Here is a 23,291-nt window from a genome sequence, read left to right on the forward strand (position 1 = left end):
GGCCCACGCCACTCTATCCCAGAGCTCTCGATGGTGCTTCTCCGGCTTCAGGGCTGGAGTGGGGGTGGAGGGCGGGAAAAACCACAGGGAGAAAACAGAGTACCCCGGCAGCCGGCAAGAGGAAGAGAGAGTGGCTTCCACATCCCCAATATCCTAGAGGCGGCTGGGCCGGAGGCGGTCGCACAAAGCGGGCACCGGGGGCCGCTCCAGCCGCGGCCGACCATAGAGATGCGGCTCCAGCCGGCTCGGGGTCTGGAGGTAAGTAGCTGCGGGGCGGAACTGGGAAGGGAACGCGGGTGGAGCAAGCTGGAGGCAAAGTTTTTCGAGCCCCGGGATCAGGGTGGGCCTGGGCGCTGGGAACTCTCGGGAGGAGGTACTGAAGGGAGCACCCAGAGGAGCTGGGCCCCGGCACCGCAGTCGCGTCACGCTTCTGGACCCCACCCGGTACCCGCTGCTCAGGACCAAAATCATGACGATGCTCCATCCCAAGCCTTCCAGGTTACAAGCTGCCTTTCCCGTTCGCTGGCTCTTATGATCCAGCTCCCGCCCGACTATGTGGACACTGTCATCACCTCCATTTTACAGACAGGAAAGCTGAGGCCCAGAGAAACGATGCGACTGTGTCTGTCCAAGGCTACGCGGTGAGTCAGAGCCAGAGGCAAGTGGGAACCTGGGTCCCTAGGCCGGGGCCCGTTATTTCTCCAGACCTTCTCTCTGCCTTAGTCTGCCTTTTCTCTTCCTCAGTCTTCCTGCCCGGAAGATAAGCGTATTTCTTCTCTTGTGCCCACCTGTCTCCTACCTCACCCTGCCCTCCCCCAGGTGAAGGTTCTTAATCTTGACGGCTCAGCGTCCTCCTTGGCTCCCCCCGGAGGCCATGTATGGCCAAGCTGGAAGATTCCCCAGAGCAGCGATAATATTCAGTAAGTGGAGGCTGCAGTTTCCAGAGAATCCCTCTGGCCACGGGAGTGCACTTCCCAGCCACCTTGTGAATCCCTGTGATCTGTTGTTTTGAGTCCGTGGGATTCTGGAAATAGGAACTATCAGATTGCAGGATCTTGGGTTTTGTTTGTTTGTTTTTTGAGACGGAGTTTCTCGCTCTTGTTGCCCAAGCTGGAGTGCATTGGTGCGATCTCCGCTCACTGCAGCCTCCACCTCCCGGGTTCCAGCGATTCTCCTCACTCAACCTCCCGAGTAGCTGGGATGATTACAGGCGTGTGCCACCACGCCCTACTTTTTTTTGTACTTTTAGTAGAAACAGGGATTCACAATGTTAGCCAGGCTGGTCTCGAACTCCTGACCTCAGGTGAAAGGCCCGCCTCGGCCTCCCAAAGTGCTGGGATTACAGGCGTGAGCCAGGGTGCCCTGCCTGGTTTCTTCTTTTTTTTTTTTCTTTTTGCATCTTCTCTGTGACTCAATTTCATGAAGTGATTCCTATCATTCTTATTAATTAATAATTATTCAGCTTAAACTCATTTTAGCCATGTATAACAGGGTATGCAATTCAATTGTCATTCATTCCTCAGTTATGTTCCCATATTTAGTTTGAGGCCATAGTCAGTTAATAAGTTTGAAATTTCTCCAAACGTGTTATGTTATAGGTGAGGAACCACTGGTTTAGTGCAAGATACCTAGCGTTACTCCAGTGCAGCTCCATGTCTGTGCTTCTTCACTGGAAGCTTCGATTGTGGGTGATTTGTGTTCGTTGAAGTGATAACATCAGTATCACAAAGTGATGTCATTGAAGTGATAACGTCAACAAATTACTAAAAAGCTACACATCTAGGGAGAGAGACTGATGGGTAAAAAACCGTGCAGTGTGACCTCGTTTCTGAAAGGGCTGTATACAGAGTGCCCTCAGGATGCCAGAAGAGAGAAAATTAGAGTGTCAAGAAGCCAGGCCAGCGCAGTGCCTCACGCCTGTAATCCCAGCACTTTGGGAGGCTGAGGCGGGTGGATCACCTGAGTTTGGGAGTTCAAGACCAGCCTGACCAACATGGAGAAACCCCATCTCTACTAAAAATACAAAATAGTAGCCAGGCGTGGTGGCGCATGCCTATAATCCCAGCTACTCAGGAGACTGAGGCAGGAGAATCGCTTGAACCCAGGAGGCGAAGGTTGCAGTGAGCTGAGATCATGCCACTGCACTCCAGCCTGAGTGACAGACTAAGACTGTCTCAAAAAAAAGAATGTCAGGAAGCCTTCATGGTGGAAGTGACATTTGTGTAGCTTCTTCAAGGATAGTTAATTGGTTAGCCAGACAAGAGAGAAAGATTGAAAAGGGGAAAAGGCATATCAAGCCAAGAGACGCAAAAGGCTATGAAGGTATGAAAGCAAAAGAGAATGTGGTGAGTCTGGAGAATGGCATGTCATCTGGTTCAGAGATCTGCTGAGGGGAGAAGTGGGAGATGAGTCTGGGGAGGTCAGCAGGATCCAGATGATGAAGGAAGGGCCTTCCTTATAATCCATTCTGAGGAATAGTGAGATTATCAAAGGTTAAGAGAGAAAGGGGCCAGGCAAGGTGGCTCATGCCTGTAATCCCAGCACTTTGGGAGGCCAAAGTGGGCCGATCACCTGAGGTCAGAAGTTCGAGACCAGCCTGGCCAACATGGTGAAACTCCATCGCTACTAAATATACAAAATTTACCCAGGCGTGTGTGTCGCCTGCCTATAGCCAGCTAGTGGGGAGGCTGAGGCAGGAGAATTGCTTGAACCCAGGAGGTGGAGGTTGCAGTGAGCCGAGATCACTCCACTGCACTCCAACCTGGGTGACAGAGAGAGACTCTGTCTCAAAACAAAAAAAAAAGGCACTTCTGAGATTCTTTGGCCCCACCTAATTTTGCTGCAGATAAGAAATCAGAGACCCAAATTGCTTAATGACTTGGCTAAGGGCACTTAGCTAGCGGGAGACAACCTGCAGTCATTAATATGTTGGCCAATACTTGTTGGCTCTCTCCTAATATTCTATTATCATTTTTATACTTTTTATTCTGAACATTATCATAAAAGAAAGCCTCTATTTAGTCTCATAAGGTATATGTGGCATATTGCCATGCAAGAAAATGCCTAAGTCGGTGGGCACTGGGCTGTGTACCCACACCAGCTGGGAAGAAAGTAAGAACTCTCACTTTACTTTGTTTTTCTTCTGGTTGGCTTGTCAGCATTTAAGAGGCCAAAACACACAAGTCAGTGGTGATGACAGACCCACTTTTGGACTCACAGCCAGCCCATAGCACCGGAGAGATGGATGGACTGTGTCCTGAGCTATTGCTGATCCCCCCGCCTCTCTCTAACCGTGGAATCCTGGGGCCTGTCCAGAGCCCCTGTCCTTCCGGGGACCCTGCGCCTTTGCCTACTGAGCCAGGCTGCCTGCTGGTAGAGGCCACAGCAACTGAAGAGGGACCAGGGAACGTGGAGATCATTGTGGAGACAGTAGCTGGAACCCTGACCCCAGGTGCTCCTGGAGAGACCCCAGGTACAAACACAGTTGCAAGCAGGCCAGTGGGACAGGCGGCTCTGAGGTTTTGTCTGGGTTATTTTTGATTCTGTATAAATATGATGAGAACACAAGGTAGCATCCTATTTTTATACTTGGAGATGTTGTCATTTGGTTTGCAGTTGGTGCATGTTGATTGAAGGCTGGCGAAGTGGTGCACAGCCTTCTACCAAGCTTTGGCAGTCTGTCCTGCAAGGGCTTCATGTGTGTGCTCGGCAGTAATCCAGAAAGTAAGACCTTTCTGACACCTCTGCCGAATCCTGGCTTGTCCCTACTCTTACAGTCCTTGGAGATTCTTTCCTCCATATTGACCTTCCTACCCAGGAACTGCAGCCAGGGATTAAGCAAAAACCCTGTCTCTACCACCCTGGGCTTGGCAGGGCTTTCCAGAGTGATCTGGTATTTCCCTGCCCTAGTTTTTTCTGTATAACATACTTTACTCATCCAAGGCATGTTGTTAAGAATAAGAGTTGAGGCCTGGTACAGTGGCATGCACCTGTAGTCTCAGCTACTTGGGAGGCTAAGGCAAGAAGATTGCTTGAGCCCAGGAGTTAGAGGCTGCAGTATGTTATGATCATACCTGTGAATACCTGCACTCCAGCCTGGGCAATATAGTGAGACCCCCACCTCTTTAAAAACAAAACAAAACAAAAAAACAGTAGAAGTTGAGCATTTGTATTTAGCTCAGATGAAAGATTCTCCCTTTATTCATCCCATTATCATCACCTCTTATTTTCAGGAAGTTTCCCTGTTTTTTAATTGCCATCCTCCAGCCATAGTTGTCACCACTTCACTTGGCACTGTAGTGTAGTGACAAAGAATATTGGGAAAGATTAGCTAATTTGACCATATAATATTTCCAAACTTCCATATGGTGAAAGAAATTAAAAAAAAAAAAAAAAGAACCTAGGAAAAACATTTGCAATATATAAGAAAGAGTTAATATCTTTTTTTTTTCTCTTTTTTTTGAGACAGAGTCTCGCTCGGTCACCCAGGCTGGAGTGCAGTGGCGCCATCTCGGCTCACTGCAAGCTCTGCCTCCTGGGTTCACGCCATTCTCCTGCCTCAGCCTCCTGAGTAGCTGGGACTACAGGCACCCATCACCACACCCAGCTAATTTTTTGTATTTTTAGTAGAGACAGGGTTTCACTGTGTTAGCCAGGATGGTCTCGATCTCCTGACCTCGTGATCCGCCTGCCTCGGCCTCCCAAAGTGCTGGGATTACAGGCGTAAGCCACTGCGCCCGGTCAAGAGTTAATATCTTTAAAATTCAAAGAGCCACAATAAGAAAAGGGAACCATCTTTTTTTGTTGTTTGCTTTCCTTTTTATGTTTTCTTTTGGTTTGGGGGGTTTTGTTGAGACAGGATCTTGCTCTGCCACCCAAGCTAGAGTGCAGTGGCACAGTTATGGCTCACTGCAGCCTTGACCTCCTAGGCTTAAGCAATCCTCTTGCCTCAGCCTCTCATGTAGCTAGGACCACAGGTGTATACCACCCACACCCAGCTAGTTTTTAAATTTTCTTTTGTAGAGATGAGGCCTCACCTTGTTGCCCAGGCTAGTCTTGAACTCCTGGGCTCAAGCAATCTTCCCACCTTGGCCTCCTAAAGTTTTGGGATTACAGGTATGGGCCATCGCACCCAGCAGAAACCTTTTTTTTTTTTTTAATGGGAAAAAGAAATCTATATGCAATGCTCTAAAGAAATAAAAGTAGTAACTATATGGAAGGATGCTTAATCTCACTAGCAAACAAATTCCTGTCAAAAATAAGAGATGCGGCCGGGCATGGTGGTTTATGCCTATAATCCTAGCACTTTGGGAGGCCAAGACAGGCGATTGCCTGAGCTCAGGAGTTTGAGACCAGCCTGGGCAAGATGGTGAAACCCCATCTCTACTAAGATACAAAAAAATCAGCTGGACGTGGTGGCAGGCATCTGTAATCCCAGCTACTCAGGAGGCTGAGGCACGAGAATTACTTGAACCCGGGAGGCAGAGGTTGCAGTGAGCCAAGATCATGCCCCTGAACCCCAGCCTGGACAACAAAGCAAGACTCTGTCTCAAAAAAAAAAAAAAAAATAGGAGATGCACTTTGACATAAATTAAACATTGTAAATAATACCTAGTGTTGGCGAGGCTATAGGAAACCCCATGTTATAGATTATGGAGATACAAATTATTATAATCTTTTGAAGATCAATTTAGCTACACAGCAAATTTTCCAGTTTGCATACTCTGACCACTGTAATTCCACTGTAGGAATCTGTCCTACAGAAAGACATATACATGCACAAAGATACAAGGATGAGAATATATAGGGATGCTTTATTTGTAATGGTTGGAAATAGCCCAGATGTCCATCCGTAAGGGCACAATTTATTTATTTTTTAAAATTATTTTTAGAATGGGCAACATAGGGAGACCCCATCTCTACAAAAAATTTAAAAATTAGCCAGGCATGGTGGTGCCTGTAGTCCCACCTACTCAGGAGGCTGAGGTGGGAGAATCGCTTGAGCGTGGGAGGTCAAGGCTGCAGTGAACTATGATCACACCACCACTGCACTGCAGCCTGGGTGACAGAGAGAGACCCTGTTTCCCCCACCACCAGCCAAAAAATTTATTTTTATTTTTTTTGTCCCCAGGAAAGCAAGGGCAGAATTTCATTTTGATTTGTCCATGCTCTGGAAAAAACAAACTCGACAAGAAAGTACGAACTAAATATAAATGTAATGAAATATAAAAATATCTTTGATATATAGCAAGTGGGAAGAAAAGGGTCAAAAAGAAACACACCAAATTGTGTGTGTGAAGGGGCTGGGTGGTTATTCTTCCTTTGTATACTTACGTATCATTTTAGATGTCGCACTGAAAAATTTTTTTTTTTTTTTTTGAGACAGAGTTTCACTCTTGTCACCCAGGCTGCAGTGCAATAGTGTGATCTTGGCTCACTGCAACCCCTGCCTCCTGGTTTCAAGTGATTCTCCTGCCTCAGCCTCCTGAGTAACTGGGATTACAGGGATGCGCCACCACGCCCAGCTCATTTAGTATTTTTAGTAGAGACGGGGTTTCTCCATGTTGGTCAGGCTGGTCTTGAACTCTTGACCTCAGGTGATCCACCTGCCTCGGCCTCCCAAAGTGCTGGGATTACAGGCATGAGCCACTGGGCCCGGCCTGAAATTTTTTTTTTTTTTTTTTGAGACAGAGTCTCTCTGTTGACCAGGCTGGAGTGCACTGGGCAATCTTGGCTCACTGCAACCTCCGCCTCTCAGGTTCAAGCAATTCTTCTGCTTCAGCCTCCCGAGTAGCTGGGACTACAGGTGCGTGCCACCACACCCAGCTAATTTTTTTTTTCCACACCCAGCTAATTTTTTTGTATTTTTAGTAGAAACAGGGTTTCACCATGTTAGCCAGGATGGTCTCGATCTCCTGACCTCATGATCTCCCTGTCTTGGCCTCCCAAAGTTCTGGGATTACAGGTGTGAGCCACCACTCCTGGCCCTGAAATTTTTTTTTGACAAAATAACAATAAAGAGCAAAAGGACCAGCAGAATAAATGTAGGACAAACCTGACCTTGAGTCATGGCTCTACTACTAATAAACATAGTAGTCTTTTTTTTTTTTTTTTTTGAGACGGAGTCTCGCTCTGTCGCCCAGGCTGGAGTGCAATGGCCAGATCTCAGCTCACTACAAGCTCCGCCTCCCGGGTTTACGCCATTCTCCTGCCTCAGCCTCCCGAGTAGCTGGGACTACAGGCGCCTGCCACCTCGCCCGGCTAGTTTTTTGTATTTTTTAGTAGAGACGGGGTTTCGCCGTGTTAGCCAGAATGGTCTCGATCTCCTGACCTCGTGATCCACCCGTCTCGGCCTCCCAAAGTGCTGGGATTACAGGCTTGAGCCACCGTGCCCGGCCAAACATAGTAGTCTTAACCTCATAGAATCTCAGGACCTTGTTCTTATAAGGCTGTTGGAGGACCAAATGAGAGTGTTTATTAAGCCTTTTTTAATCAAAATCTTGCCCATTGCTTTTAAAACGGCAGCAATTATGGAGAAGAATAACTATTTTCAGAAAGGATATTCTCCATTTTATCCATTCCTGTGCCTTTGTAAAGCTCTTTACAGAATTTGAAAGTAAAGCTCTTATCATTTATATTGCAGATATTATCCCTAGTTTGTCATTTTCTTTTGGAAGTTTCTGGTTTTCACTTGGGCAAAATATACTGTCTTAATGCTTTCTGGATTTGCTTGTTTATTCACTCATTTAACAAATATTTATTAAGCACCTACCTCGTACCAAGTATTATGCTAGGAGTCCAAACACACATGCCAGATAGATGGTCCCTGACCTTATGGGGCTTACAGTCCAGGTGTAGGACCAGACTTAAAGTCCATCTGTACTCTACGAATATTAAAAGATTCACCTACATTTTCTACTAGTAACTAACTCCTATGAGTCTTGTTCCATCTGATTCTATGCCTTTCTCTGTCGGTCCTCTGCCTGCAGGTGTCCTGGTAAAGGTGGTGGAGGTGTACTTCTGTGAGCGCTGTGAACAGAGCTTCGCAGAGCCCACTCTGCTGGCCCTGCACCAGTGCAGTGAGACCCATATACAGCCTGTGCAGGGCCTCTCTAGCCCTCCATGCTCTGTAGAGCTGCCTCCCAGCAACCCAACCCTCCCTGGCGCTCTGCAGGGCCAGAGCCCACCAGTTAGTCCCCTATCATGCCCTGTGTGTAGACAGGAGTTTGCCCAACCCCAGGCCCTGAAGAGCCACTTCAAGATTCACCGGGGCACTCCTGACACCTTCTCCTGCCCAGAATCTGGCTGTGTGTTCTCTGCTGAAGATCGCAAGGGTCTGCAGCACCACCTGAGGCAGACTCACAGAGCAGTTCCTGTGCCCTGTTCTTTCCGGGGCTGCCCCCTGCTTTTCGGGAGCCAGCAGGGCATGGAGCTGCACCGGCAGGCGCATTACCCTTTCCACTGCAGCCACTGCAGCTTCATGGGCTCCAACGTCAAACTCTTCCGGCAGCATCAGCGGAGCCATGGTGCTGGGACACAGGGAGAACTTTCTGCCGTTCAGGGCCTTCCATCCCAGGAGCTGCTGCCAGGTATGAGGCCAAGGGCCAAGCAGTTCCTCTCCTGGAGTTCAGCCACAGTTGATCTTATAGGAGAGGCAGTTGTTTCCAAGGCCATGAATGTACATGAATATAAGAGAATCTAGATAGTGGCTCAGGAGGATGGAGTTACTGGATGACATGGGAAGGCATCTTGAAACAGTGGAATATATGGGACAAAGAGGAAGTCTTTGTGACAATGAGTGACAGTTGGCTTAGGCTACCTGTGGCTTGAAGTTACTTAACCAATATTCTCTAATGATCCATTTCACAGCTTTCTGAGAGCAAAAGCAAAAATGACCATCATTGGATATGGCCACTGTAGACTTTCCTTTAGAGCAACTGGGGATTGAGCAGTAGAAGCCAGGGTTATTTTAAAAAGGAAATAACCGTTTGGGCTAGGCACTGTGGCGCATGCCTGTGATCCCAACAGTTTGGGAGGCCAAGGTGGATGGATCCCTTGAATCCAGGAGTTCAAGACCAGCCTGGGCAATGTGGTGAAATCCTGTCTGTACAAAAAATACAAAAATTAGCTGGGTTTGGTGGCGCATGTCTGTAGTCCCAGCTACTCAGGAGGCTGAGGTGGGGGATCACTTGAGCTCAGGAGGCGGAGGTTGCAGTGAGCCAAGATTGCACCACTGCACTCCAGCCTGGATGACAGAGTAAGACCCTGTCTCAAAAAAGAAAAAAAGAGAGGAGGGAAAGGAACTTTCAAGGGAGATGGTGTTTTACTAGTTGTCATTCCTCTTGGTCCCAAAAAAGCATTAGAGAGCAGAGGAGCTGGAGGAAACAGAGAAAACAGGCCAGGAGAGGCCAGGATTCTGATAAGAGAAGGAATTGCAGTCTACCCATTCTCTACTTTCAGCTCCCGATGACCTCAATGACCTCACTGCTGTCAAAAGGGGTGCTCTCTGAGGTTTGAGTTACGTTAGACTGGAACATTGCTAATAACTTAGCTCTTGGTCCTCCTATTTCTGTCTTGAGTGGAAATACATTTATACATAAAACCCAAGATTTCCTTATGCTAAAAGTGGAAGAGGGTGATTATTTCAGCCAGTAGGTGGAGAAGTATAAGCATTTAGTGCTGTCATTGGCTCCTGTAGACTTTATCAAGTTTTATGTATCTCCAGCTCCCAAACTGCCTCCAGGAGGGAGAGAACCTTCACAGGAAGCAGGTACACCCCTGCCTGGGCAAGAGACAGCTGAAGAGGAGAATGTAGAGAAAGAAGAGAAGAGTGACACCCAGAAGAACTCCCAGAAGGCTGTGGATAAAGGCCAAGGGGCTCAGCGGCTGGAAGGTAATGACATCCTAAGGCTTGAAGCCCTTGGTGGTGGGGAAGAATGGATTGTTGAAGCCGTGGTATTGAAGCTCTGGGGTTTGTTTTCTGAGCGTTGGTTCGGATCCTTTTATTCTGTTCTACCTTGACTCAGAAGTCAAGGTCTAGTGGGAAAATGATGAATGGGTGAATGATAAAGACTTTAGTAATATAGCATTGGGGTAAATCGAGTTTGCTTCACTGGGCTGGTTTTCCTCAGGCAGAAAACTCTAGCAGGGAAGCAGGAGGTGATCTTCATCATAATATAGAGATGCCAGAAGTTATTGATGATCAACAGCCTATTTTGTCTGGCACTGAGCCCTCAAATACTTTTTTCTGAATCTTTGCTTCCCAGTTTTTCACCTCAGTAGAATATTTGAAAGTCATCCCACAAGGAGCACAGTTGTTATCAAGGTGAATAAGAAAGATTTGGTTGTATTTATTACCAACTTCATTATTATCTAGAGCCTGTGAGCCAGTGTTTGGAAGTAAGAGTTCTTTACTTTCTTTTGGCTCACTCCCTTGGGGACTCTTCCTTCTAACTAATCTTGCTGATGCTTCTGCCTGCCCCCATAGAACAAGGCAGGAAAGAACAAGAATGCTCCATTCTAAGCAGCTCTAAACAAAGACTCAAGAGCAGGTAGCTGAGTAAAGCACTTCAAACAGGATGTCACAGCAAGGCCTGAGAAGCCCTTGTGGTTTTGCTTCTCTTAAAACTTGAGTTTCTCACCTTTTCTTTGAGACTACAGTGTTTGAGACCCTTTTGCTTGGTTTCCTGGAGAGAGGCCACACATTGTTTGTGTCTGAGCAAATTGTGGTTCTCCCATTATCTGGCTATCCCCAGAAAAATCTCACTCTCTCAACTCTGTTCCCTCCCCCAGGGGATGTGGTCTCTGGCACCGAGTCCCTCTTCAAGACCCATATGTGTCCAGAGTGTAAGCGCTGCTTTAAGAAGCGGACCCATCTGGTGGAGCACCTTCATCTCCACTTCCCAGACCCCAGTCTCCAGTGCCCCAACTGCCAGAAGTTCTTCACCAGTAAGAGCAAGCTCAAGACCCATCTGCTGCGGGAGCTGGGTGAAAAGGCCCACCACTGCCCACTGTGCCACTATAGTGCGGTGGAGAGGAATGCACTCAACCGCCACATGGCCAGCATGCATGAAGATATTTCCAACTTCTACTCAGATACCTATGCCTGTCCTGTCTGCCGTGAGGAATTCCGCCTCAGCCAGGCCCTCAAGGAGCACCTCAAGAGCCACACGGCAGCAGCCGCGGCAGAGCCGTTACCCCTTCGCTGCTTTCAGGAGGGCTGCAGCTATGCAGCACCCGACCGCAAGGCCTTCATTAAGCACCTGAAGGAGACGCATGGGGTGCGGGCTGTGGAGTGCCGCCATCACTCATGTCCCATGCTCTTTGCCACAGCCGAAGCCATGGAGGCCCACCACAAGAGCCACTACGCTTTCCACTGCCCCCACTGTGACTTTGCTTGTTCCAATAAGCACCTATTCCGTAAACACAAGAAGCAGGGCCACCCTGGCAGTGAAGAGCTGCGCTGCACCTTCTGCCCCTTTGCCACCTTCAACCCAGTGGCTTACCAGGATCATGTAGGCAAGATGCATGCTCATGAAAAGATCCACCAGTGTCCTGAGTGCAGCTTTGCCACTGCCCACAAGAGGGTGCTCATCCGACACATGCTTCTACATACGGGTAGGGTGGTTTCCATCCTTACAATAATGTAATAATGATGGTGGTGATAATGGCTACAAAGGGCCTTGCATACATTTTCTCATTTGACCTAAAATTCCTAGAGATAGATCTAGTATTCCAGGTTTACAAATGAGCCTTAAGTTGAGTGTCACTTAGCTAGTAAAGTAGTAGAGCTAGGATTTGAATCCATGCAGTCTGATTCCAGAGTCTGTGCTCTAACCACTGTGGTGCTATGCCTCTTAAGCCCCTGTCCAGTTCTGCCCACCCCTAGTCAGGCTTGAGTGGGTTAACATCAAGCCTGAAGAAACCCAAACCAGGACAAATTACCTTACGTTGCAATTCATGTTTTGGGATGTGCTAAGAGAGACGGGTGAGGGGACTGAGCCATCCACATGCATATGGCCTTCTATAGCTTGGGTGTCCATGACACTGAACAAGATCACCTTCAGTGACCTGGAAGTTGCAGATGTTTAACTGGGACTCGTAACTGTCTTCCAGCATTCTTGATGCTTTAGGTAACAACCAAACCAAGCTTCCTGCTACAGCATCATCCCATTTGTGATCTGTGTGTCAACATCAGTGGATTGACAGGACAATTTTAGAATTTTCATCAAAGACACTGGTTTGGGAGAAAAAAAATTAGGTAGCCTGGGACAAAGCCATTATTCTCATTGAACTCATTCCTGTACATGCTTTAGTCACAGAATCTCATGTTTCTGAGGCCTTTCCAAGAGGCTTAATCTTGTAAGTAAGGCAGGTAAAGATGAGAAAAGAGACAAACTCTGAGACCTACTTTAAGACGACACAGATAATGTTAGAACTCTGCAGAGTACCATGTTGCCAGCCTTTCACCATAGGGAATAGGGCTGGGTGAGTGGGCAGGGACAACAAGGAGGGGTCTTGAAGGAACGTGGCCCAGCCTGTCAGTGCCAGGTCTTGACCATCAACATGAACAGCTCACCTTTGAGTTCTCACTGAGTTTCACTGACAACTTTGGAACATCTCATATAATCTTTATACCAACCTTTTGGAGACAAGGAAACAGACTGCTGGAAGCCACGTGGTAGTCAGCTAGGATTTAAACTACCACTTAATGGCTCTGTGATTTCTCTGTGCCTCAGTTTCCCTATCTGTAAAATGAGGGTGATAATAGCACCTGCCTCTTAAGGATGTTCTGAAAATCTGAGGAGAGGAGGCTTTTTTTTTTTTGAGATGGAGTCTGGCTCTTTTGCCCAGGCTAGAGTACAGTAGCCCAATCTCAGCTCACTACAAGCTCCGCCTCCCGGGTTCCCTCCATTCTCCTGCCTCAGCCTCCCGAGTAGCTGGGACTACAGGCATCCGCCACCATGCCCAGCTAATTTTTTGTATTTTTGGTATAGACAGAGTTTCACCGTGTTAGCCAGGATGGTCTCAATCTCCTGACCTCGTGATCTGCCCACCTCGGCCCGTCAAAATGCTGGGATTACAGGCATGAGCCACCGTGCTCAGCCAAGAGGAGGCATTTTTTTACAAAGTGCTCAGAAGAGTGCTATTCACATAGTAAGAACTTTGTTCATGTTGGCTGTTAATATTTTTATTACTATGTTGGACTTCAGAATTCTTGACCATTCTGTTCTGTTGTCTCATTTATTTTTCCTTTTCTAGAAAACAAAAGAATTAGGCTAAGTAGAGCAGTTGACCATAGTGACAGCAAACTGTAAAACAAATCAAGAGTAGACTTTAAGCTAGTTTTGAAAAGCTTGGGCTGGGCACAGTGGCTCATGCCTATAATCCCAACATTTTACAAGGCCAAGGTGGGCGGATCACCTAAGGTCAGGAGTTCGAGAACAGCCTGGCTAACATGGTGAAACCCTGTATCTACTAAAAATACAAAAAATTTAGCCAGGCATGGTGGCAGGAGCCTATAATCCCAGCTACTCGGGAGGCTGAGACACAAGAGTCGCTTGAGCCCGGGCAGCTGAGCTTGGCAGTGAGCTGAGGTCACGTCACTGTACTCCAACCTTGGCGACAGAGTGAGACTCTGTCTTAATTAAAAAAACAAAAAAAGGCCGGGCGCGGTGGCTCAAGCCTGTAATCCCAGCACTTTGGGAGGCCGAGACGGGCGGATCACGACGTCAGGAGATAGAGACCATCCTGGCTAACACGGTGAAACCCTGTCTCTACTAAAAATACAAAAAACTAGCCGGGCGAGGTGGCGGGCGCCTGTAGTCCCAGCTACTCCGGAGGCTGAGGCAGGAGAATGGCGTAAACCCGGGAGGCGAAGCTTGCAGTGAGCTGAGATCCGGCCACTGCACTCCAGCCCGGGTGACAGAGCAAGACTCTGCCTCAAAAAAGAAAAAAAAGAAAAGCTTGGTCTTTACTTTCTTCCCATCTTCATTGGTGTGAGAGTGGGGGAGTAGTTATCTGAGAGGGCTGTGAAGCAGCCTTCGTTATTGTGAGGTTTTCACCATCACAGGTAGCACATGAAGCTGTTGTTCCTCACTGGCATCAGGGCAGCCTTGCTGGAAGAAGTGGTCTGTCCACTTGCTCTGTATCTGACCTGTGTTCTCTCCCCTCATCCTCATCCCCCATATAAGGTGAGAAGCCTCACAAATGTGAGCTATGTGACTTCACATGTCGAGACGTGAGCTACCTATCGAAGCACATGCTGACCCACTCCAACACCAAGGATTACATGTGCACTGAATGTGGCTATGTCACCAAGTGGAAGCACTACCTCCGTGTGCACATGCGAAAACATGCAGGAGACCTCAGGTACAACACACACATAGGCCTCTGTCCCAATCCCAAGAACCTTATGCCAAGCTAGCTTCCTCTTGGATCTAACTTCTGGCCCTATTACTTTCTCCGGTCCCTGGAGAGTCTCTTCCTAAGGCCGGGCGCAGTGACTCACACCTGTAATCCCAGCACTTTGAGAGGCCGGGGTGGGCAAATTGCTTGAACTTGGAAGTTCAAGGCCATCTGGGCAACACCCCATCTCTACTAAAACTACAAAAATTAGCTGGGCATGGTAGCAGACGCCTGTAATGCCAGCTTCTTGGGAGGCTGAAGCACTAGAATTGCTTGAGCCAGGAGGAGGAGGTTGCAATGAGCCGAGATTGCACCACTGTACTCCAGCCTGGGTGACAGAGTAAGACTGTGTTTCAGAAAAGAAAAGGAAAGAAAAAAGAGAGTCTTTTCATAACACCCTTCTCTGTTCCCACTTTCTCAACTGCATTGCCTACAGCTGGCCCCTGTGACTGTGGCTCAGTCACATGGCGAGCACTCTCTGGGCTCTGGGAAGGGAGTATAGACCTACAGTATAGGCCTAGAGGCTAAAGTGTACTTGAGTTCTCAGAGTTTGGCCCTGGGAAAGTGAATAGACTCTATATTCATGCCCCAGTCTTGGCCACTTCCAAATCCAGGCAAGTTCTCTGACCTATGGCACAGCTGGCTAAGGGGTTTCTAGAGCTGTCATGCTTATGTGGGAGAAGGGAAACGAGGCACAGAAACCTGCCCTGTGGAGTTGTAGCCATGTCAGCTCCTTGGAAGTGTACAGTGGATCATGCTGATTCATGATTATTTTAGGAAGGCAGTACAGAGTAGGGCTTAGAACACAGGCCCTGAAGCTAGGCTGTCTCTGCTCCTGGCTTCCTTTGTAACCAACTTTAGGCAAGTTATTAACTTCTGTGATTTGGTTTTTCTCCCTTGGAAAATAGAGATACCAGTTTCATAGGGCAGTGAAAAGGAGGGTTATATCAGGTGACACATGTACGATACTGAGTGCAGAGCCTGGCCCACAGTAAGTATTTACTGAGTGATTCTTAGTTGTTGTGATTAATTATTGCGGTTACCTCCCCCTTTCTCTCCTCGCCAGGTATCAGTGCAACCAGTGCTCCTATCGCTGCCACCGGGCTGATCAGCTGAGCAGCCACAAGCTGCGGCATCAGGGCAAGTCTCTGATGTGTGAGGTGTGTGCCTTCGCCTGCAAGCGGAAGTATGAGCTGCAGAAGCACATGGCTTCCCAGCACCACCCTGGCACAACGGCCCCACTCTACCCTTGTCACTACTGCAGTTACCAGAGCCGCCACAAGCAGGCTCTGCTGAGCCATGAGAACTGCAAGCATACCCGCCTCCGTGAGTTCCACTGTGCCCTCTGTGACTACCGCACCTTCAGCAACACCACACTCTTGTTCCACAAACGCAAGGCCCATGGCTGTGTGCCTGGAGACCAGGCCTGGCAGCTCCGCCACACGAGCCAGGAGCCAGAAGGGGCCATGCAGGGCCCGACACCCCCACCAGATTCAGAGCCCTCAAGCCAGCTGTCTGCCCAGTCTGAGGGGCCAGGTCACGAACCTGGGACTGTGGTGGATCCCAGCTTGGACCAGACCCTGCCAGAGACAAGTGAGGAGGTCAACACTGGAAGACAGGAGGGCAGTGAGGCTCCCCATGGGGTTGAGCTGGCTGGCAGTTCCAGCCCAGCAGAGGTGGAAGAGGGCAGCTGCACACTACACCTAGAGGCCCTGGGAGTAGAGCTGGAGTCTGTGACTGAGCCACCCCTTGAGGAGGTCACTGAAACAGCCCCTATGGCGTTCAGGCCCCTGGGACTGGAAGGGCCAGATGGACTGGAAGGACCGGAGCTATCTAACTTTGAAGGTATTGGGACTTCTGACTTGGGTGCTGAAGAAAATCCCCTTGTGGAAAAGCTAGCGTCGGAGCCCTCCACAAATCCATCCTTAGAGGAGGCCCCTAACAACTGGGTAGGAACCTTCAAGGCAACTCCACCTGCTGAGACAGCACCTTTGCCCCCGTTACCTGAGTCAGAGTCGTTACTCAAGGCTCTAAGGAGACAGGATAAAGAACAAGCAGAAGCATTGGTGCTGGAGGGGCGGGTGCAGATGGTAGTGATCCAGGGAGAGGGGAGAGCCTTCCGCTGCCCACACTGCCCTTTTATCACTCGCCGGGAGAAGGCCCTGAATCTGCACTCCAGGACTGGGTGCCAGGGCCGCCGAGAGCCCCTGCTGTGCCTTGAGTGTGGGGCTAGCTTCAAGCAACAGCGTGGCCTCAGCACCCACCTGCTGAAGAAGTGCCCTGTTTTGCTCAGAAAGAACAAGGGCTTGCCCAGACCAGATTCACCCATCCCTCTGCAACCTGTGCTCCCGCGTACCCAGGCCTCAGAGGACACAGAAGGTGGGAAGCCCCCACCTGCACCACTAGAAGCAGAGCTACTGCTTCCGAAAGATGTTCCTTTGGAGCTTCCCAGGGAGCCAGAAGAAACAGAAGAGCCTCTTGCCACAGTCTCTGGTTCCCCAGTCCCTCCTGCAGGAAACTCCTCGCCCGCAGAGGCCTCGAAGAAACACCGCTTTGAGCAGGGCAAGTTTCACTGCAACTCCTGCCCATTCCTTTGTTCCCGGCTCTCCTCTATTACCTCTCACGTGACTGAAGGCTGCAGGGGAGGACGTGGCGGGGGAGGAAAACGAGGGACCCCCCAGACCCAGCTTGTGTCCCCATTGAGCAATGGGGACTCTGCTCCCCTGAATAATGGGAGTACAGAGTCCAGCTCTGGTGATGGGGGTACAGTTCTGGTTCAAAAGCAGAAGGGGGCTCGCTTCTCCTGCCCCACATGTCCCTTTAGCTGCCAGCAGGAACGGGCTCTGAGGACTCACCAGACCCGGGGCTGCCCCCTCGAGGAGTCTGGAGAGCTGCACTGCAGCCTCTGCCCATTCACTGCTCCTGCTGCCTCTGCCTTGAGGCTCCACCAGAAGCGGAGGCACCCCACTGCGGCCCCAGCCCGTGGGCCCCGGCCCCATCTGCAGTGTGAGGACTGTGGCTTCACCTGTAAACAGAGCCGTTGCATGCAGCAGCACCGGCGGCTCAAGCACGAGGGGGTGAAGCCTCATCAGTGCCCCTTCTGTGACTTTTCCACCACGAGACGGTACCGGTTAGAGGCTCACCAGTCCCGACACACAGGCATTGGCCGCATCCCCTGCAGCTCTTGCCCCCAGACATTTGGTACCAACTCGAAACTGCGCTTGCACCGGTTAAGGGTACATGACAAAACACCCACCCATTTCTGTCCCCTTTGTGACTATAGTGGCTACCTTCGCCATGACATTACTCGTCATGTCAACAGCTGCCACCAAGGCACCCCAGCCTTTGCCTGCTCCCAGTGTGAAGCCCAGTTCAGCTCAGAGACAGCACTTAAGCAGCATGCTCTGCGCCGACACCCCGAGCCTGCACAGCCTGCCCTTGGCTGTCCTGCAGAGACCACTGAGGGCCCCCTGCACTGTTCCCGCTGTGGGTTGCTGTGCCCCAGCCCTGCCAGCTTACGAGGACACACCCGTAAACAGCACCCACGGCTTGAGTGTGGGGCCTGCCAGGAGGCCTTCCCTAGCCGACTGGCTCTGGATGAGCACCGGAGGCAGCAGCATTTCAGCCACCGCTGTCAGCTCTGTGATTTTGCTGCCCGGGAGCGGGTGGGCCTGGTGAAGCACTACCTGGAACAGCATGAGGAGACTTCAGCAGCTGTGGCAGCCTCAGATGGGGATGGGGATGCTGGCCAGCCCCCTCTGCACTGCCCCTTTTGTGACTTCACGTGCCGCCATCAGCTGGTACTAGATCACCATGTGAAAGGGCATGGGGGCACTCGTCTCTACAAGTGCACCGATTGTGCTTACAGCACCAAGAACCGGCAGAAGATCACCTGGCACAGCCGTATCCACACTGGGGAAAAGCCTTACCACTGTCACCTCTGCCCTTATGCCTGTGCTGATCCCTCTCGCCTCAAGGTAATGTCAGAGGATATGGGGCAGGAAGTGGAAGGAGCACAGGCTCTGGAGTTACACTGCCTGGGTTCTGTAAAGCTGATGCCTCCAGGTATTAGCTCTGTGACTTTGGGAAAGTTCCTTTACCAAGCCTCAGATTATTCATCTGTTAAAAAGGAGATAATACCAGGCCGGGCGCGGTGGCTCAAGCCTGTAATCCCAGCACTTTGGGAGGCCGAGGCGGACGGATCACGAGGTCAGGAAATCGAGACCATCCTGGCTAACACGGTGAAACCCCGTCTCTACTAAATAATACAAAAAAAGTAACCGGGCAAGGTGGCGGGCGCCTGTAGTCCCAGCTACTCGGGAGATAATACCAACTTCATAGGGTTGTTGTAAAGATAAAGTTCCATATTGTGGCTCACCTATAATCTCAACACTTTGAGATACGAAGGTAGGAGGATCGCTTGAAGCGGGAGTTGAAGGCCACTTGGCAGCAAATTGAGATCCCATTACAAAAAAATTTTTTTCATTAGCTAGGCATGGTGGTATATACCTGTAGTCCCAGTTACTCAGGAGGCTGAGGTGGGAGGATTTCTTGAGCCTAGGAATTTGAGGCTGCAGTGAGCTATGATCATGCTACTGCACCCCAGCCTGGGTAACAGAGCAAGACCCCATTTTAAAAATTGGGGCTAGGCGCGGTGGCTCGTGCCTGTAATCCCAGCACTTTGGGAGGCCGAGGTGGGCGGATCACAAGGTCAGGAGATCAAGACCATCCTGACTAACACTGTGAAACCCCGTCTCTACTAAAAATACAAAAAATTATTAGGGCATGGTGGCAGGTGCCTGTAGTCCCAGCTACTCGGGAGGCTGAGGCAGGAGAATGGTGTGAACCCAGGAGGCAGAGCTTGCAGTGAGCCGAGATCACGCCATTGCACTCCAGCCTGGGTGACAGAGCGAGACTCTGTCTCAAAAATAAGTAAGTAAATAAAAATTTATTGGCCAGGTGCAGTGGCTCATGCCTGTAATCCCAGCACTTTGGGAGGCCAAGGCCAGAGGATTGCTTGAGCCCAGGAGTTTGAGACTAGCCAGGACAACATGTGGAGACTCTGTCTTTATAAAAATAAATTTTTTTAATTAGCTGGACCTTGTGGCACATGCTTGTAGTCCCAGCTACTTGGGAGGCTGAAGTGGGAGGATCGATTTAGCCCAGGACATTAAGGCTGCAGAGAGCTGTGACCATGCCAGTTCACTCCAGCCTGGGCAATAGAGTGAGACCCTGTCTCTTTAAAAAAAAAAAAAATCCCTAGCAAGAAACTGAAGATTAAGAAAAATGAAGTTCCATAATGTCTGCTTACCATATGATAAAGGCATAGAATAGGGTGAGAACAATCTGGATAATAACAGCTAACATTTATTGAGCACTTACTATATTTCTAGCACTATAATTCTAATCATTTCAAAAATATGAGATACAGATACTTTATTCCCCATTTTATAGATTAGTAGTCCAAGAATTAGGGATTAAACCGTCTGGGACATAGCTAGTAAGTGACAGAGCTAAGGCAAACCTAGGATACCAAACTGACAAAACTCAGGGACCTGGTTGGTAAGCGGCCTATGGACAGGATGGGAGCAGGGAACAGGGTTATCTGCCAACAGTTTCTCTGCCTATTTACCCCTACTTCTACATCCAGTGAGTACCAAAGGGTACACATTTTCTGCTTTTTGCTCTTGCCTCTTCCAGTATCACATGCGGATCCACAAGGAGGAACGGAAGTACCTGTGCCCTGAGTGTGGCTATAAGTGCAAGTGGGTCAACCAGCTCAAATACCACATGACCAAGCACACAGGTGAGTCTGTGTGGTTTCACAGGCCTGAAGGGTTCCCTTGTTCCCTGGCAAACCTCACCTCACCAAGGTTGGTCCTTGTTCCAATTCAGGGCCAACATCAATTTCCACATTGGGAGTAGAGGGTAGGCTGGGGTTGTATGTGCCAGAATGGCTCCCCAACCCACTGGAGACCTGTCAGAATCAGAAGGGTAAACCTGAGAACCTGTGCATATGTAATTTCCAAAAGCTTCCCAGGTGACCGTGTTATGAGGTCAGTCATTTTTCCCCTCGTGAGAACCCCCAACTCAAACTTGGGTGACTGAGGGCAGATTTGCCTGGCTCTTATACAGACATGACAGAACCATCATGAGTTAAAAAGGAGAAAGTGGAGGGGTTTCCTGTTCCAGTCTGTCCTTTTCTTCTCCTGGGTATGGATGGAATCCACAAACTCGGTTCTTGAAAGCACACAATCATGTGCCTGTGCTTACTGCATCTGATCTTCCCTGTGTGGAGGAATTGATTAGGAGCATTTCAAGGCCCTCTGCTTTTGTGAATGCCACTTCTTTCACCTCTACCTCTTCCCTCCTAAGTATTTCTTTTTCTTTTTTTTTTTTTTCTTTTTTTTGAGACGGAGTCTTACTCTGTTGCCCAGCCCAGAGTGCAGTGGCGTAGTCTCAGCTCACTGCAAGCTCTGCCTCCAAGGTTCACACCATTCTCCTGCCTCAGCCTCCTGAGTAGCTGGGACTGCAGGCACCTGCCGCTACACCCAGCTAATTTTTTGTATTTTTAGTAGAGACGAGACGGGGGTTTCACCATATTAGCCAGAATGGTCTCAATCTCCTGACCTCATGATCTGCCTGCCTTGGCCTCCCAAAGTGCTGGGATTACAGGCGTGAGCCACTGTGCCTGGCCCCTCCTAAGTATTTCTTTTACTTTTTTTTTTTTCAGTGACAGGGTCTTGCTCTGTTACCCATGCTGGAGTGCAGTGGTGCAGTCATAGCTCACTACAACCTCAAACTCCTGGGTACACATGATCCTCTTGCCTTAGCCTCCCAAGTAGCTGGGACTACAAGTACACGCCACCACGCCCACCTAATTTTTTTGTAGAGACAGGGTCTCACTTTGTTGCCCAGGCTGGTATTTGGCTTTTCGAGTTGAACAAGCAGTTGTGTTTAAATGAATTGACAAATTCCATGAGTACCCTGTGACCAAAAGAGGGTTATAATTTCCCATGTGGAAACCCTTCCATATTTGAGTATTCATTACTCTCATGTAGTTAGTTGGTTAGAAGTCCAGTTAATCTTCAGCATCCATTGGGCACCCACAACATTGATTGCTGGGACTACAACACTGATTTCTTGTTGATGTACAAGGACTCTGTGTTGGAAAGGTACAGGGCCGGGCGCGGTGGCTCATGCCTATAATCTCAGCACTTTGGGAGGCCAAGGAGGGCAGATCACCGGAGGTCTAGAGTTCAAGACCAGCCTGGCCAACATGGTGAAACGCTGTCTCTACTAAAATACAAAATTAGCCAGGTGTGGTGGCGCATGCCTGTTACTCCAGCTACTTGGGAGACTGAGGCAGGAGAATCACTTGAACCTGGGAGACAGAGGTTGTGAGCAGATTATGCCACTGCACTCCAGCCTGGGCAACGAGCAAAACTCCATCTCAAAAAAAAAAAAAAGAAAAGAAAAGAAAAAAGAAATGTCAAACAGGACTGGAGGACTGGAGCATTCCAAAGATATGGTCATTAGTCAACCTGCTGCTTGCATTCTTTATATCCACCCATCACAGTAACTCCATGGCCCACTGAACCTTGCTCCACCGCCTTTCAATGATGATTTGTTCTCTGTCCTGTAGGACTGAAGCCATACCAGTGTCCCGAGTGTGAGTACTGCACCAACCGGGCTGATGCACTGCGTGTGCACCAGGAGACCCGGCATCGAGAAGCACGGGCTTTCATGTGTGAGCAGTGCGGCAAGGCCTTCAAGACGCGCTTCCTGCTGCGCACCCACCTTCGCAAGCACAGTGAGGCCAAACCCTATGTGTGCAACGTGTGCCACCGTGCTTTCCGCTGGGCTGCTGGCCTGCGCCATCATGCCCTCACCCACACCGACCGCCACCCCTTCTTTTGCCGCCTCTGCAACTACAAGGCCAAGCAAAAGTTCCAGGTGGTCAAGCACATACGCAGGCACCACCCTGACCAAGCCGACCCAAACCAGGGTGTGGGCAAAGACCCCACCACCCCCACAGTGCACCTGCATGATGTGCAGCTGGAGGATCCCAGCCCTCCTGCTCCTGCCGCTCCCCACACTGGACCTGAGGGCTGAAAGCCTGCCCCACCTCCTGAATAGGAAGAGGGTATGGTCTGAGATGTGCAGACTGGGATCAGCACTAACCTGAGGAGCCTAAGGAAGGACTGGCTTTTGAGGAGCAAGGGTGACTAGAACCCTCCTGGGACTCTGGCTATAGTACTTTGAAATTATCACCCATATAAAAGGGGGACATGGACTACAATGTTGATTTCTTATTGCTGTACATTGTGTTTTTAACCTGTGAGTTCCCGGTTTCTTCACCATCACTCCATCAAAGTCCCTGGCTATAAGATCTGGATTTTACCCACTCAATCTTCTCTTTCCTTCTTACTGTGTCAAGTCCTATTTTCTTTCAGAATCTTCTAAAAACGGTTGTATCTAACCGCATGTGCTGTTGTGCCTAATGCTCTGTAAAGCATGTTAAACAGAAAGTGATTACTACATTATAGATTTATCCAAATCCCTGTCTTAACATTTCCAGGCTGTCATCTTGATCAACTCTGTCCCCTCTCAGACCTCTGCCTCCCTTTTGTCTCCTTCCATCTTCACTTAGTATTGATTCTGAAACAGGCCTAGGTCTGCCTTCTCTCTGTCCTTGAGCTGTCTTGACCCTTGGCCAGCTCCCTACTTCAAGCTCCTTTGTCTACCTGTATCTATAAAGGGAGGATTGCTACCCACTAAGCCTCCTCCTAGAAGCAACTTTAGCTCATCATCAATCCTCAGACTGGCTCAGCACCTGCAGTAAGGTGTTAAAGAAGAAGGATACTATGGAAAGGCAGATGACT

General features: G+C 49.4%; 1 protein-coding gene and 1 long non-coding RNA gene across 2 annotated transcripts; both read left to right on the forward strand.

The window, feature by feature from the left end:
• Nucleotides 1-32: 32 nt before the first annotated feature.
• Nucleotides 33-22,888, forward strand: ZNF142 (zinc finger protein 142). The gene is made up of 10 exons (XM_011932247.1): nucleotides 33-258; nucleotides 586-641; nucleotides 745-920; nucleotides 3,159-3,472; nucleotides 9,725-9,892; nucleotides 10,792-11,616; nucleotides 14,193-14,370; nucleotides 15,473-18,383; nucleotides 20,107-20,212; nucleotides 22,052-22,888. The coding sequence occupies exons 4-10, from the start codon at nucleotides 3,193-3,195 to the stop codon at nucleotides 22,519-22,521; spliced, it is 4,938 nt and encodes a 1,645-aa protein (XP_011787637.1). The 5' UTR covers nucleotides 33-258; nucleotides 586-641; nucleotides 745-920; nucleotides 3,159-3,192; the 3' UTR covers nucleotides 22,522-22,888.
• LOC105504719 lies at nucleotides 6,987-7,724 on the forward strand. Its single transcript, XR_001000651.1, has 2 exons — nucleotides 6,987-7,088; nucleotides 7,402-7,724. It is a non-coding gene; the product is annotated as an uncharacterized LOC105504719 (long non-coding RNA).
• Nucleotides 22,889-23,291: the final 403 nt, after the last annotated feature.

The sequence above is a fragment of the Colobus angolensis genome, unplaced genomic scaffold (assembly GCF_000951035.1).
Source record: "Colobus angolensis palliatus isolate OR3802 unplaced genomic scaffold, Cang.pa_1.0 Scaffold95, whole genome shotgun sequence".
NCBI classification, from domain to species: domain Eukaryota; kingdom Metazoa; phylum Chordata; class Mammalia; order Primates; family Cercopithecidae; genus Colobus; species Colobus angolensis.

What these genes read in the sequence shown, in the direction of transcription:
- ZNF142 (XM_011932247.1), top strand. Translation starts at nt 3,193, where the DNA reads ATGACAGACCCACTTTTGGACTCACAGCCAGCCCATAGCACCGGAGAG. An exon ending in AGGGGCTCAGCGGCTGGAAG is followed by an intron (nt 9,893 to 10,791) that starts GTAATGACATCC and finishes TCCCTCCCCCAG; the next exon opens with GGGATGTGGTCTCTGGCACC. An exon ending in CTGATCCCTCTCGCCTCAAG is followed by an intron (nt 18,384 to 20,106) that starts GTAATGTCAGAG and finishes TGCCTCTTCCAG; the next exon opens with TATCACATGCGGATCCACAA.